The 13,656-nt window shown below is 40.4% G+C and overlaps 1 protein-coding gene across 1 annotated transcript in view; it reads right to left on the minus strand.

Moving 5' to 3' along the window:
- The window catches only part of Prex2 (phosphatidylinositol-3,4,5-trisphosphate dependent Rac exchange factor 2), a 297,248-nt gene that overhangs the window by 166,235 nt on the left and 117,357 nt on the right, over window positions 1–13,656 (minus strand). The window contains exons 14-18 of the mRNA XM_036177419.1: window positions 13,152–13,227; window positions 9,609–9,681; window positions 7,175–7,317; window positions 6,954–7,046; window positions 4,713–4,861 (exon numbers count right to left, since the gene is read on the minus strand). Coding sequence (XP_036033312.1) covers window positions 4,713–4,861; window positions 6,954–7,046; window positions 7,175–7,317; window positions 9,609–9,681; window positions 13,152–13,227 — 534 coding nt within the window. The remainder of the gene's footprint in view (window positions 1–4,712; window positions 4,862–6,953; window positions 7,047–7,174; window positions 7,318–9,608; window positions 9,682–13,151; window positions 13,228–13,656) is intronic.

Below are 13,656 nucleotides of genomic sequence, written 5' to 3' on the forward strand. Positions count from 1 at the left end.
TCTTCCAGACCTTAGCACCATCACAAATAGCAATATTTGTGTCCATAACAGGTATTTATTACTATTAATATTTTGAATAGAAAATACATACACACAGTTTAAAATTTAAAAGCAACAAAAAGATACACATAGGGGGAAAGTCTCCTTTTATAAGGAATGATGGATGGCTCAGCGGTTAAGAGTGAGCACTGCTCCTGCATAGAACCCAAGTCTGAGTTCCAGCCCCTATGTTAGGCAGCTCACAACTCTAAGCTGCAGGGGATCTGACACCCTCTTCTGGATTCTTCAGGAACCTGTACTCATGTGCACATTCCCACACCCAGACACATACATATAATTAAAAAATAAAAATCGCCTTTCTGTCCCCAGCTGCCAGCCACTCAGAGCTCTCCCAGAACTGGCCTTTGATACCAATCTCTTATGTTTTTTTTCCAACACAGCTTGTGTAAGTACATACAAACAAACAACTATTCTTTTCCTTCATTATTTTTTAACAAACACACTGGTATTCTATACACATTTTTGCAACTTCTATTTCACTTATTACTACAGTTGCATCTTTGTTTTTGTTTTTGTTTTGAAACAGGGTTTCTCCATGTAGCCCTGGTTGTCCTGGAACTCACTCTATAGACCAGACTGGCCATTCAGCTCTTTATTAACCAATCACAGTGACACATGCTCACACAGTATAAAGGAATACTCTGCAACAAGAGTCTACCATGGTGGGGAGGCACAACAGTGAGCAGCAGGCTGGTGGCAGGAGCAGGCAGCTCAGAGGTCACACCTTATCTCCAGCATGAATCAGAGACAGCATGCTGGAAGCAGGGCAGAGCCATCTGCTCTCCAAGCCTATGTATGCCCAGTGATGTACTTCTCCCAGCAAGGCCATGCCCCCTAAACCTCCAGAAACCATACCACCAAGTGGGGACCCAGTGCTCAAATGCTTGAGCCTAGAGAGCAGTGTAGCACAAATTCTAATTGGTCTTAATAGTAAAAGTCTGGAGTCAGATATTGGGGTAAATGCTGGAAGATCAGAGAAGTAAAGGAGCAGCCACAGTCACCTTTACCTCTCTGAATCCTCCTACCGAAAAGGGGGCCGAGCTCCTCTCCTCACCCACCTGGTATTCCTCTCTCTACCCAGCCATATCACTTCCTGTCTATCTGGACACCTCCAGACCTCTTTGATTACCTAAGAGTTAGCTCCACCCTCTGATCTTCAGGCAGTCTTTATTTGTTAGAGCACAAACAAAGTATCACTACAGAGTGGTGGTTCTCAACCTATGGGTTGTGACCCCTTTGGAAGTCAAATGACCCTTTCACAGGGGTTGCCTAAGACCATTGGGAAACAGAGATACTTACAATTCGTAAAAGTAGCAAAATTACAGTTATGAAGTAGCAATGAAAATAATCTTATGGTTGGGGGGGTCACCACAACATGAGGAACTGTATTAAAGGGCTGCAGCATTGAGAAGATTGAGATTCATTGCTATAGATGATATTTCTCATTCAAACTACCACTGGGGTCAAAGAGGATTTATGAGTTGGGGAGTGTTTGAAGGTCAGTCTTAATATTCAGGAGTTCATAAAGCAGAAGGGAAACTCTTGGAAATTTAATCTGAAGAGGGAAATCTTGTTTTTTATTATTTTTAAAAGAATTCTATGTGCATTGGTGTTTTGCCTGCAGGTATGTCTGTGTGAGGGTGTCAGATCTTGGAGTTACAGAGCTGTCAGGTGGGTGCTGGGAACTGAACCTGGGTCCTCTGGAAGAGTGTTCAGTGCTCTTAACTGCTGAGCCTTCTCTCTAGCCTCTGAAGAGAAAAATTTTTAATCTGTGGAAAAGAAAGACATAATGTGCCCCAGGATGGGTTCTGCAGAATTACTTGTGAGTTAAGGAGTGGGAAGTCTGGATAATGATGGTAAGGACTGAATGTATGTGCCCAGTTAGAAACGACAATGTACAGCAATAATCACACCAATACAAAAAGTAATATTATCAACAGCTCTGTTTCTGGTACTAGGCTAAATGTTAAGCCATGGGGCTGGTAAGACGCCTCAGCTGATAAAAGGCACTCGCCAGCAAGCCAGACGAGTGTCAGTTATAGAGATTTCAGAGGGATTCTGGGTGAAGAGTAACAGGATAGAGGAGCCTGGTTCTATAAGACAGAGATGTGTTGAGGGTCCGGGGGACACAGAGGGACAGCTAATATAATACATTTGGAGGAGTCATAGAAAGCCTCCTAAGGGGCATCCCCCACCCCCAGAGGAAGCCCCAAGAGGAAAGATAAGGACAAGTATAGTGGGAGGCACGGATGGTGAGTAGGAGAGAGAAAGAAAGAGAAAGAGAGAGGTGCTTTGGGGTTCGGGGTTTGGGGTTCGGGGGTTTTCGGTAAGCTGCCATGGCACTAGCAAGTGATTCAGCAGCTGTGGGTACAGAGTTCGAGCAGGTAGGAACAAGATGAGGCTGGAGAGAGAGCGAGGCCTGGTCACCTGTGGTCACAATGCCAGGCAGGGCAGCAGGAACCGTCTGTCTGGGCGATGAGAACTGCAATGTTTACCAACCCCACCCACGCCAGGCCCCGGACATCTCAAATTCCTGGAATCACCCACAAGTCCCTGTAAGGCCAGATTACCAGTTGTATGTTATGCCACTATTAAGCTGTATGCTTTAAAAGGCAAGTCACCCAGACTGGAGAGATGGCTCTGTGATTCGGGGCACTGGTGCTCTTCTAGAGAACTTGGGTTTGAGTCCCAGCACCCACATGGGGGCTCACAACTGACCTCTGTGGGCATTGAGCATGCATGCAGGCAAAAACACTCTTACATTTATATATGTATTTATTATAATAAAGTATTTTTTTAAATGTCTTTATTTTACTTTTTTTAAACTTTGTGAATTTCACGTCATGTATCCCAAACCCACTCATCTCCCATCCCTCCATATCTGCTATTCTGCCCTTGCGACCTCCTCCCCCAAAGACAACAAAACAAACAAAAATCTGGCCGTGGAGCTGCAGCGCTGTGCAGTCTACCCTTTTGTCCAAACAGCTTCACTTGCAAATGTTCATTGTGACCAGTCACTGGACTGGTTCGAGGCCTCTGGCTTCTGCTACACTACCAATACTGCACCTCATCAGGACTCCTCTTGGATATCCTGTTGTTGACCTGTGTCGTGAAGACCCTGCGGCTTTGGTTCTGCATGACTGGCCTCTTCATGCTCCAGCAGTTCATAGATGGGGTCCCCCAACTCAAAGTTCTGGATCTGGGCCTAGGTGGTAGCTGAGTTGGTCAGCCTGCCTACTCTCCTGCACTCTGCCTAGATGGGGGGCAGGGTTAGCTCTCCAGTCTGCTATAATAATTTTTTTTTAAGTAAGTCATAAATTGCCTCTGAAAATTCAACTGATTTTCCTATTGAGAAAAATGGTCCTTTTGGGGTACTTTGCCTCAAACTTGCCTGAAGTCTGCATTTTTGTTCCTCAAGGGTAATGTAGAGAACGACAGAAAACAGGACGCAGCCAGAGTCTGTAGGGGAGTGAGGGATTTACACCAACAAATTTTGACATAGGATTCCTAGCCAGCTGAGACCTTGGAGAATGGCTATATGAGAAGCTACACAGGGCTTTAGGTCCCTTGCCCCGCTCAGTAACCTGGACCTGCCAGCGACCACTCAGCAGGAAAAGCAAAGCATGCTTCTGGGGAACCTGGTTTTATTGTTGGCATGGCGACTTTACCTGAATCCACCACTGTTTCCTAAAGACTGCACCTGAATCCACCGCTGTTTCATAAGGACCTCGCCGGAATCCACGCTGTTTCCGTAAGGAAGAACAGCGTGCCTACGCTGTTTCCATAAGGACCACACCTGAATCTAGCCTGTTTCTGCAAGGACTGCGCCTAAGCTGTTTCCATATGTCTATGCTCTTTCTGTAAGGACCGCACCTGAATCTACGCTCTTTCCATAAGGACCGAGCTGGAATCTACACTGTTTCAGTAAGGACCATGACTGATCTAAGCGCCTGAATCATGCTGTTTCCGTACAGACCGCAGCTCCTCAATCACTGCCCCTCTGCTCAGGCCGAGGACTAACTGGACTTCTGTGTCACGCCAGAACCACCTCTGCCTCTGTAGCCAAATACAGTTTTTAGCTAAGTTTCTTAAGTATTTAGCAAAAAAGACTCCGGAGTCAATACAGGGATGTACAGAATACTCCTCTACCCCTTTAAGAGGAACACAAACATCGGTAGTTCTCTACTTATATAGATAAATAGAGAGATCAACAGAGCTTTGGGTTAGTTTTGTTTTAAAGGAAAAGGTGTCTTCCTAAGTGTACACATGTATGGTGTACCTTCTAGATTTGACTTTATGCAGATGAGCAGTACATTATAGACTGTCTAACCACCAACATTTCCTACAGCTAAACACGTAGCTCTTTCATCCTGGCCCTTAGGTGGTCTATTAGATGACTTTTTACTCAAACGGGACATAACCCAAAACAGCAAAGTTTGGACAGTAAAAGAAAAACGTCATGGCCACCAACACCATGCAATTCAGGAGTGAGCACCTATCCCAACAAACAATGCAGTGTCCTCGTCATCTGAAGACCTGTATTCATGGTGCTGAGGAGGCCCACATGTTCAGACAGGGGAAGCTGATGATAAATGACTACCTGGTCATTAGCATCACTAGTTTACTAATCCAAGTATCACTGAATCACTTACTCCCTTGGCTTTGTGCTCATGAGGACTCTCAGAGGCTTTGTGCTGTTTAAGCAGGATTTCAGGAAGCAATCGACTTCAGAGAAAGGTCTCAGAAAAACCAGGTCACCATTAATAGCAAAAATCTTCTTCCCAACTTCCATGCCAGCCATCTAAGGAAGAAATGGCAAGAAGAATTAGGATGACAATTTAATAGATCCTTTAGGTTTTCAAACACTGAACCATGGGGAGGGCTCAGCATTTACTGATTTGGGCATGAGAACACATACACAACAGCTTTATACAAATGTATATAATAGAACTCTGAATGAAGTAACATAGTAACATAGTGCCATCATCATGAATGGGATTGAACAGCTTTGCTGAAATCAACCTTCCCCCACCCCCATGTGTACTGTACTCATCTTTGGCTCTTTCTTGGTGTTGTTGTAACAGACCCTTTAATTTAAAAAATGAACAAAAAAACTTGTCCTTTAATGTACAAACTCCAGGTTAATTACTTTTACAAATGTTTTATATATTATATAAATATATGTATTTACATATACATATTGCATATATATTTATTTAACTTAGAAAATGTCACCCCCTGCACATATGAATGTATTGACTACAGACAATATGAATCTCCAGCCTAAATCAGCATACTGTGCCTAGTACCAAGGAATGGAAGGAGTGGCCTGGAATCCAAACAAGTGCCAAGGGCAGAGTTGACCCCAATGCACCATGCTGAGAAAGGACACGGATGACAATACCCCTACAGTTAGCCCAGATGTTCTTAGCCAGCAAGACTGCACATAAATTTCCCACTGTTTGGAGTGCACCTATTTGATGAGACAGTATATTTTGTCTATAGCAGAGTAAGATGAAGCTGTGCCCTAAGATCAGCCTCCAAAAATGCCTGGGAGAAGGACCTTCCCCTAGAGAACTATTAACCATGGTCATTTTGTGATCAGATGCACTAGCAGAGTACAACTGAACCAGCAGTAATATATTTGCACTTGGAGTTCTGGACAGAAAGCTTTATCGTACATACTTGTGTTTGATGGTAAAATAAAATACCTTTAGTATTAACTTACACAAAGTACCACTGACTTCAGTAAACAGATTTAAAATTATGCATGTTCTACTTCTGCAGTTCTTACATTTTTATTAAAGACCTGGATCCTGAGGTGTTTGCTTAGGGGCTGTGTATCTTGTAAGCTAGACAGCAGGGTAAAGAGTCTTACAGCCAGCATCACTGTGGCACAGCACTGAAAAGGAGGCGCGTGAAGATGGAGAAGAAAGGAAGGAGGGGAGGGGGAGAGGAGGGAAAAGAGTGGGGGAGGAGAGGAAGGAGGAAGGGGGAAAGTTCATATGTGTGTACATGTATGTACACGCATGTGGCAGCCAGAGGGCAACCCTGGTTGTTGTTCCTCAAGTGATATCAACCTTGTCACCTTGTTTCTTGAGATAGGCCTCTCATTGGCCTGGTATTCACCAAGCAGCCTAGGACAGCTAGCCTGCGACCTCAGGAGCTCACCTGCCTCTACTTCCCAAACACAGGACTACAAGTGCACACACCACACCTTTTTTCAGTGTGGGTTTTGGTTCTTGAACTCAAGTCCTTGTCCAGAAAGACTGTTAGACTAAGTTATCAGTCCAGCTCAGAACAGGGTATTTTGTCTGCTTTCTACATTTCCAGGCTCTCAGAATCTAGACTGCTACCTAATAGATAACCACTATCGAGTGACTAGTTCTCAGTTAAGAAGTCAATGATTGGAGAGATTCCACCATTTAAAAACCTAGTGATGTGAGAGAGTGCCAATTGGCATCAATCCAATGAGGAAGCCAAAGTGCTTGCTTTACTGATGGAAATCATATCCCAGAGAGGACCATGGAAGAGGAGGATAGAAGATGCTGCCTTTGGTTGAACACAATGACCATGTGACATGCACAGCACAGTTGTCACACCCTATATAGCTCCCACAGAGCTCCAGGATAGCTTTAATGACTGGGAAGATCCTGAAGTCACAGAACATGCCACTTGGGAACTCAGTAATTGGGAGCTGTAGATCGCTGGAGTACCACCACCTCCCCAGTCCATTATCACCGAGACACGGTCTCCACTGCTACAAATCCAACACTACTTTACAGAAAGAACTTCAGAGACACAACCTTCAACAAACACATAAAGGTCAATTTCAGTTTGGCACTATATTGTATGATGATAGACTTTTTAACAAAAATGCTAATTTACATTACCTCAGCATTAGACCCCTTTTCCACTAACTTGATTATTGGAACTTTATTTTTGTCTTCCAGCCCAAATCCATAGCTGCCTTCATTGGATTTAATCTGAAATGTAAAATATTAACATTATTGATAAAGAACACGAGAGCATGACAATTAAATAGATTGAAAGCATCAGTGTGCTTGCTTGCTAATTGCTATACCCGAAGGAAACTTAAGGCACAGTGGCTTACCAACAGTGACTTAGCTATGACATTCTCCACAACTTTCAAGTCATGTTTCATAAGCCTGTGTTTCATATTTGATCCTTCCATTTCCTCATCAGCAAAAAAGCGGAAAAGTAGAGGCTCATCTTTGAATTCACTTTTTTCCAGGACTGCAGAAATGGAGAGATTCAAGTAATTTCAGTAAATTGGGGTCTTAAGCTCACTTTCCACACCAACACACACTCAGGGAATTCCTGCCAACAATGAGCTCAGGTTTACATCCTAGGACAAGGGGACCTCCTGCCTCCCTTCCCTGCAAATTACTGTCATCTACAAGATTTAGTATTTTAAAATAAGTAGTATCTTTCCAATGTTGCATTTCTTAGTCTTCCATTTTCCAAATGAAAAATCTAAATTTAAGAGAGAAAATACAATAACTCCTAAACCTTGTAAACTCTAAATATAAAAACTTAGGGCATTTTCTACTTTCAGAAAACATTGTAAACATATTTCGAATGCAGTACATCTTCATGGGAAGCTGCAAAAGGGTTGCATAGCATCTTTCTATGTGTGAGCAACTCCCAGTGAGGAGTCACAGTTGGTCTAACACTTCAAACTAGAAATATGTCTTCTGGGTAAAATGTGATTTTAGTTTCCATGACTTGCTAGCTCTTCTCTGTTTCAAAACAATATTCTCAAATAATCTTATTTCTGCAAAGGTCTTTTTTTTTTCTCTTTTACGTAAATGTTAATATTTTCCCTTAATCCCTAGGAATGTTGATCTATGTTCTTGTTTATGCTACAGGCAGATACAGATTTAAGAATGTATACTTAATAAGAGCTTGACAGCTGCCACAATGTTTTAAGAGAGAAATCTGTATTTCTCATTCTTGGTCATTAGTACCTTGTAGTGTGCTTGTTGAGACAAGGTGACTCACAGTAACAGGAAGGCTGTGGTCCCAGGGCACTAAGTTTTGTGATGTATCAGTCCAGGTCTGGGGCCAATTCTGAGTGTGAAAATTAGAAAGTTACCTAAACTCTCTGCATTTTAGTTTTCTCATCTGCAAAATGAGGATGAAAGAAACCTTCATACTGCCTTTCCTAAAATGAAGTACTACATGTAAACAGATTGGCATATGTCAAACAATCCAAAGAGGCAGCTATTCTATTTCATTATTTTCACAGAGTTCCAGAAAATAATGTGGAGCAGATGGGTGAATGAGTGATCTTTGGACAGAAAAGCATCTGGTAACATGGTGACAAATGAAACCATCCACCACATCACAACAACTAACACAAGCCACCATGAACAACAGAAAGGAAAAACACTGTGGACTGAGTTAAGGTTTGCCTCCATGATCTAACTGTTTTTCCAAAGATCACATGATATTTCCTCCAACAGCCTGTCCATAGCGGCCAACAGAAGTACCAAGAAGTCTGGGCAGGAGACTTTGGTCACGTTAACTTTTGTTATTTATCACTTAGTGTTTTGCAATAAATGCTTACATCAAATTATAGCTTCTTATTGCTTTGGGTTAAAAAGAGTTGAGGGGTGTCAGTTTGATTTTATAGTTTTAATTTCTTAAAATATTGTAATTTCTTTCATTAAGAGTTTGCTCTCCAGGGACCAGTATTTCTCTATCTTAGCATTCACAGTGATCTAAGCAAAAGGACATGGGACGGAATTCTCCAAGAACCACATGATGGGAAAGGATGCTCCCAAAATGGCTGTAACTGATGCTCAACACCCTTTTTCTTATAGGTATTGATAACCTTCTAAACATAGTTGATAAATGAATGTGAATGCTATGTCAAACATATATAGAGAAGCATATTGTGTTAGTAATAGAAAAAAGAATGTTTGGGTGCCCAGACGGTATAAGATGGCATAGAGAGGAGGGGAAATGCTCATGAATTTGATAGATGGAGAAATTAAAAACAAAAACACTAGTGTTTAATGATTTGTTTGAAGTTATCAAGCAAAAAAGAGGATCTTTAGTAAACTAAAAACTGTTTATTTCCAGAGATGTAGTTCTGTAAGATCATTTTAGGTATGTTTTCCTAAAATGAACAATAAATACTAACTATACATGCTCTTATCTAATCATTACACTATATATTGTCATTCTGGCAAGATTGTGTGTCTAATATAAAATGAAATCAAAGAGATATATATGAGAATTAAAAAAAAAATAAAACTTTGATGTCTCAGCATGGCTCTTCTGGAGTCAACACAATCAAGAAAACAAGAGGAAAAACTAAAAACACTGGTAGGTAACAGTCATTTGCCATAGCAACACTACTAACAAAATCAATCTCAGATGTGGTGACTCAACAGTGACCCATGACAAGCCCCAGACAGGTTGCCTTGACCTTCACGGCACACTGGGATACTCGCAGTGTCCCCAAAAGACCCAAAACAATGAACCCCATCTGAGAGTCTGCAGGTAAGAGTCCCTACCATGGTGCATAAATCCGTTGTCACAGAGTGCAACAGCAAATATCATTGCCTCTTCCCTGGTACGGCAATCACCCTGTTAATCAAAAGACAAATCGTTGTGCATGTTCATAGGCAAATTTAGGCTTAAGGGCCTGATTTCTATTTTCAGGGACATTTCCCACACATTCCGTAATTCTCCACAGTCCTTTGCTTAGCACTTAAGCACTCTATCGAATCGGCTTTCATTTCTATTTCTTTTCTATCCTCAACACTCTAATTTGGTGTTTTCTTTAATCCCTTATCTAAATGAACATATTTTTTTCTGGAGTCATTCTGATATAAGCTGTTGCAGAATTTAGCTGCACTACACAGGAATTTCATGTTCTAAAGGTCTGAAGAGAGACCTTTTAATAATGAAAATGTTAATAATCAAAACAAAAACATTCTGTTGGGCTTTCAAGATCGAGTCCTGGTTTGATTCAACTACAGCTTCACTTTCCAAAGTTTTAAAGCTATCCTAATTCTTTAGTTAGTCCAGTTTCCTACAATTGCCTGAAGTCAGTCAATGGCACTCTTGCCTTCACTAGGGTAATGCCAGGACATACAATGTCTTTTACCTGTCTACAGAACACCAGGATAAACTTTTACCTCTGGCTGTGTCAACTGTAACCCTAAACTGTAACTGTAATCCACAAAAGCAAACTGAATATGTACCTGCAAATAGGCATCATGTCTTCAACAATCCAGGTGTTTGATAAATTTTACACATTCATTTGAAAATTAGTATTTACTCATTTCTAAATATCACGCTGAGTTCAAGATACCAAACATTAAAACTCTCAAAAAAAAAAAAAAAAAAAAACATTTTCCTGCCTTCCATTAATTTGGATCTTATGCAGGATGTGGTCATTTATAAAGTGGTACCTAGTTAAGTATCATTATACAATTTAGTTAAGATTCTTAATTAGCCTGATTCTCTCAGAGAACTAGTTTCACATAAAAAGACCCAGAGCCTAGCTGGAGGATTCTTAAGGACTTCTGTGAAAGATGATGCTGAGAATTTTACAGAAGATTTAAAAAGGAGCCCAACAGATCAACAGCTTCTTGAAGGCAGGAACCATCCTGCACTTGTCCTGATGTTTTGTTTCAATAGCTAGTTGAAGTGATAAGCTTGTGCTGAAAGCTTTAGCTATTTAGATTATTTAAATGTTATATTTCCAAGACTAATAAATCATTAAAAGGAAACGTGTATAAATGTAATCTGAAATACTGTAGTAATCTTACACCTTCTAAAAATCCTTTGGGTCTACTCAGATCTGGGAAGCACTGACGAAAAGTGTAAAAAAAAAAAAAATTATTTGGGCTGGATGTAACAAGGACTTGTTTAATTAAAAAATGCAAATGCTGCCTGCACATCACACATAAACAAATCACATGATGCTTTAGGGCTACATTAACGCACTTATCCAGAAGGAAGTTCACTTTGTGGAATGAAGTATTTGACTATAAACCATTATAATAAGAGCATCAATCTGGCAAGCATTCAGAAGAAAACAAAAGTCATTGCATTTTCTAAGATGACATCAGTCACTGCAGACATCTCCGACATCCAACGATATCTCAAAATAACCCAAGGATGACTGCACTGCAGCCCGCTCTAATCAATCCAATACAACTGTCCAAGTCCAGTCAGTACTGGTTGATGTGCAGAATAAGTCCTCTTCGAGTCTTGGTGGAAAGGGAGCCTTCCTTTGTCTCTTATTCCCCCTACATTAAGCACTGGAGTTTGCTCCCTGTTGTCCCATTGCTACATCCTCCTCTCACGAGGCAGCCCACGATGTTCTACTTTGAAGCTCGGCAAGGAGAGCTGAGAATATCTGCCTTACACATATGCATTTCACAATAGCAGAACCATGACACTGCAGTGATGGACGTAAGGTGACATGACGTCTATTCTAGGACAAGATAGGCAGTTGAAAACACCACAGTCTAGAAACGGAGTGACATGTCCAAGCTTGCCTCACTCAGTTTCAGCAGAGCTGGCATCAGATACTGACTGCTTGAGACAATGTCCTCGGAGATTTCAGCAGACACCATAGTGACAAAAAAATACTTCATTTCAGTTTGCTTAGGACTTTCTGAAGTGTGTCCTATTTTCTTTAATGTTTATCCTTAGAAAACACTAATATTTTTTTCCCCATAAAGTTGGTAACACTTTCTGGGTTAGACTGTAAATGTTGATTTAGCATCAGGTTTTGTCTCAGATGCATTTTCCTCAGTCTTCTCCCATATACCAGGTATTGCATGGGTTCCTATTAATTCTAGAACAGCAGAGTTCTATGTGAATTCTCTTGCTGAACAGATAACCCACCTACCTGTACATATAACCAGTGTTATAAAAGTGTTAGAAAGAAAGTAGCACACTGGAGAGCTACTGTACAGGTGATTCAGGGTATTACCAAAGTTATTATTTGGTTCATCTAAGACATTAACTTCTCAATGTAAAAGTTTATGTTCAATGAAATACAAAAAGAGGTGGCCTTGGAAAGTTTAGAAATCAATACTAAAACAATAAAAATCTCTAACTGTATGTATGTATGTATATATGTATATATATATATATATATATATACATACATACATACAAAAACAGTGTTTAAATATTAAAAACATGTCGACATTCTAAGATTAAACATCTAGTTTTATTACCGATTTATAAAAGGAAACTGATGATGTTTTTATACAAACAAAAGGATAAGGCTGCTTATGAAACTGACTCAAATATTTACGTGTAATGACTATATTTCAACCAACCAAACAAACCCCTTCCCCAGGCAGCAAGTTCAGTTCAAGTGTATATCAACTTTTCTTAGTGGCTTGCCTTTGATCAGCAGAATATATCCATGTATTTGTTAGTTGAACTATCATGAAAAAAACCTAAGTAAGTCAGTATTTGAAAAGCTACTGTGACAGGCATGTTGATCTGTTCTACTTATAAGCCAATCACAGAAATTTTCTCAACACCCACTGTTAGAAACAAGATTCTGTGAAGCTGAGCAACAGTAATAATACACTTTGCCCTTTGTAGACATTAAAGCTTCCATTACCCAAGCCCAGTTGGAATCTAACACAGAAAATGACATGGGACATTAGAATCATTTGAGAGGACTAATGAACAGCTACTTAAAAACAAATTAGTCGAAAAAGCACGCAAAACAAGTTAGTGTCTGAACATAGATACTCTTCATTGATCCTCAAATTATGCTTGGTGGGTTTTGTTTGTTTGTTTGTTTGCTTGCTTGTTTGTTTGTTGATGAAACTCAGCTCATATTTTCAAAATAGGCACATCTTATTTTTAAAAAAGCAAGCTAGCATAAAGTTTATTCAGGAGCCCAGGATCCAGATTAAAATCCTAACTCAGCGTCATACCGGCTGTAGGAATGTAGGCAAGGGAGACCACCTATGTCACCTGCAGGCAAGCACTAAAATCTGAAAGCTCCCAATTCACACATTCAAAGCGAAATGGAAAGAAGGAGGCATAGCAACACCTATTTGCCTCCTTACCTGTGCAATTAACCAGTCTATCAATTTGTTGGCCATGACCACAGACTTGTAGGTCCTTAAATGGTAATCTTTATCTCTACAAAGGAAGAAGAAAGCAAGAACATTAAGCAAGGGACTAAGTGAGCACAGGCAAATCCTTCCATTTAGTATCAGTGTACAGCAGGAAAACCTACCAATGCACTTGCAATCACCCAATGTATATATAAGAGAAGTTAACAAAGTATATATGAGACAAAAATCTATCCGATCATAGAAGAGAAGACAGACCCATCAATGTACCAAAATAGGGCATTTCTTCTTTCACATTTTTTTGCAATTAAGATTATTACTGCTATCATACTTGGTACTGAGTTAGCTATAAAAATGGCATCTCATTAATGGAGGAATAAGAAAACAGAATTTCTACCCCTAAGTCATAGCTACTAAAATTCTCCTCAAAGTGTGGAGAATAGAGCAATAGCCTCTCTTGCCTCTACATTCTCCAAGAAGACAGGGGAATATGCAC

Source organism: Onychomys torridus, chromosome 2, assembly GCF_903995425.1.
Source record: "Onychomys torridus chromosome 2, mOncTor1.1, whole genome shotgun sequence".
NCBI classification, from domain to species: Eukaryota; Metazoa; Chordata; class Mammalia; order Rodentia; family Cricetidae; genus Onychomys; species Onychomys torridus.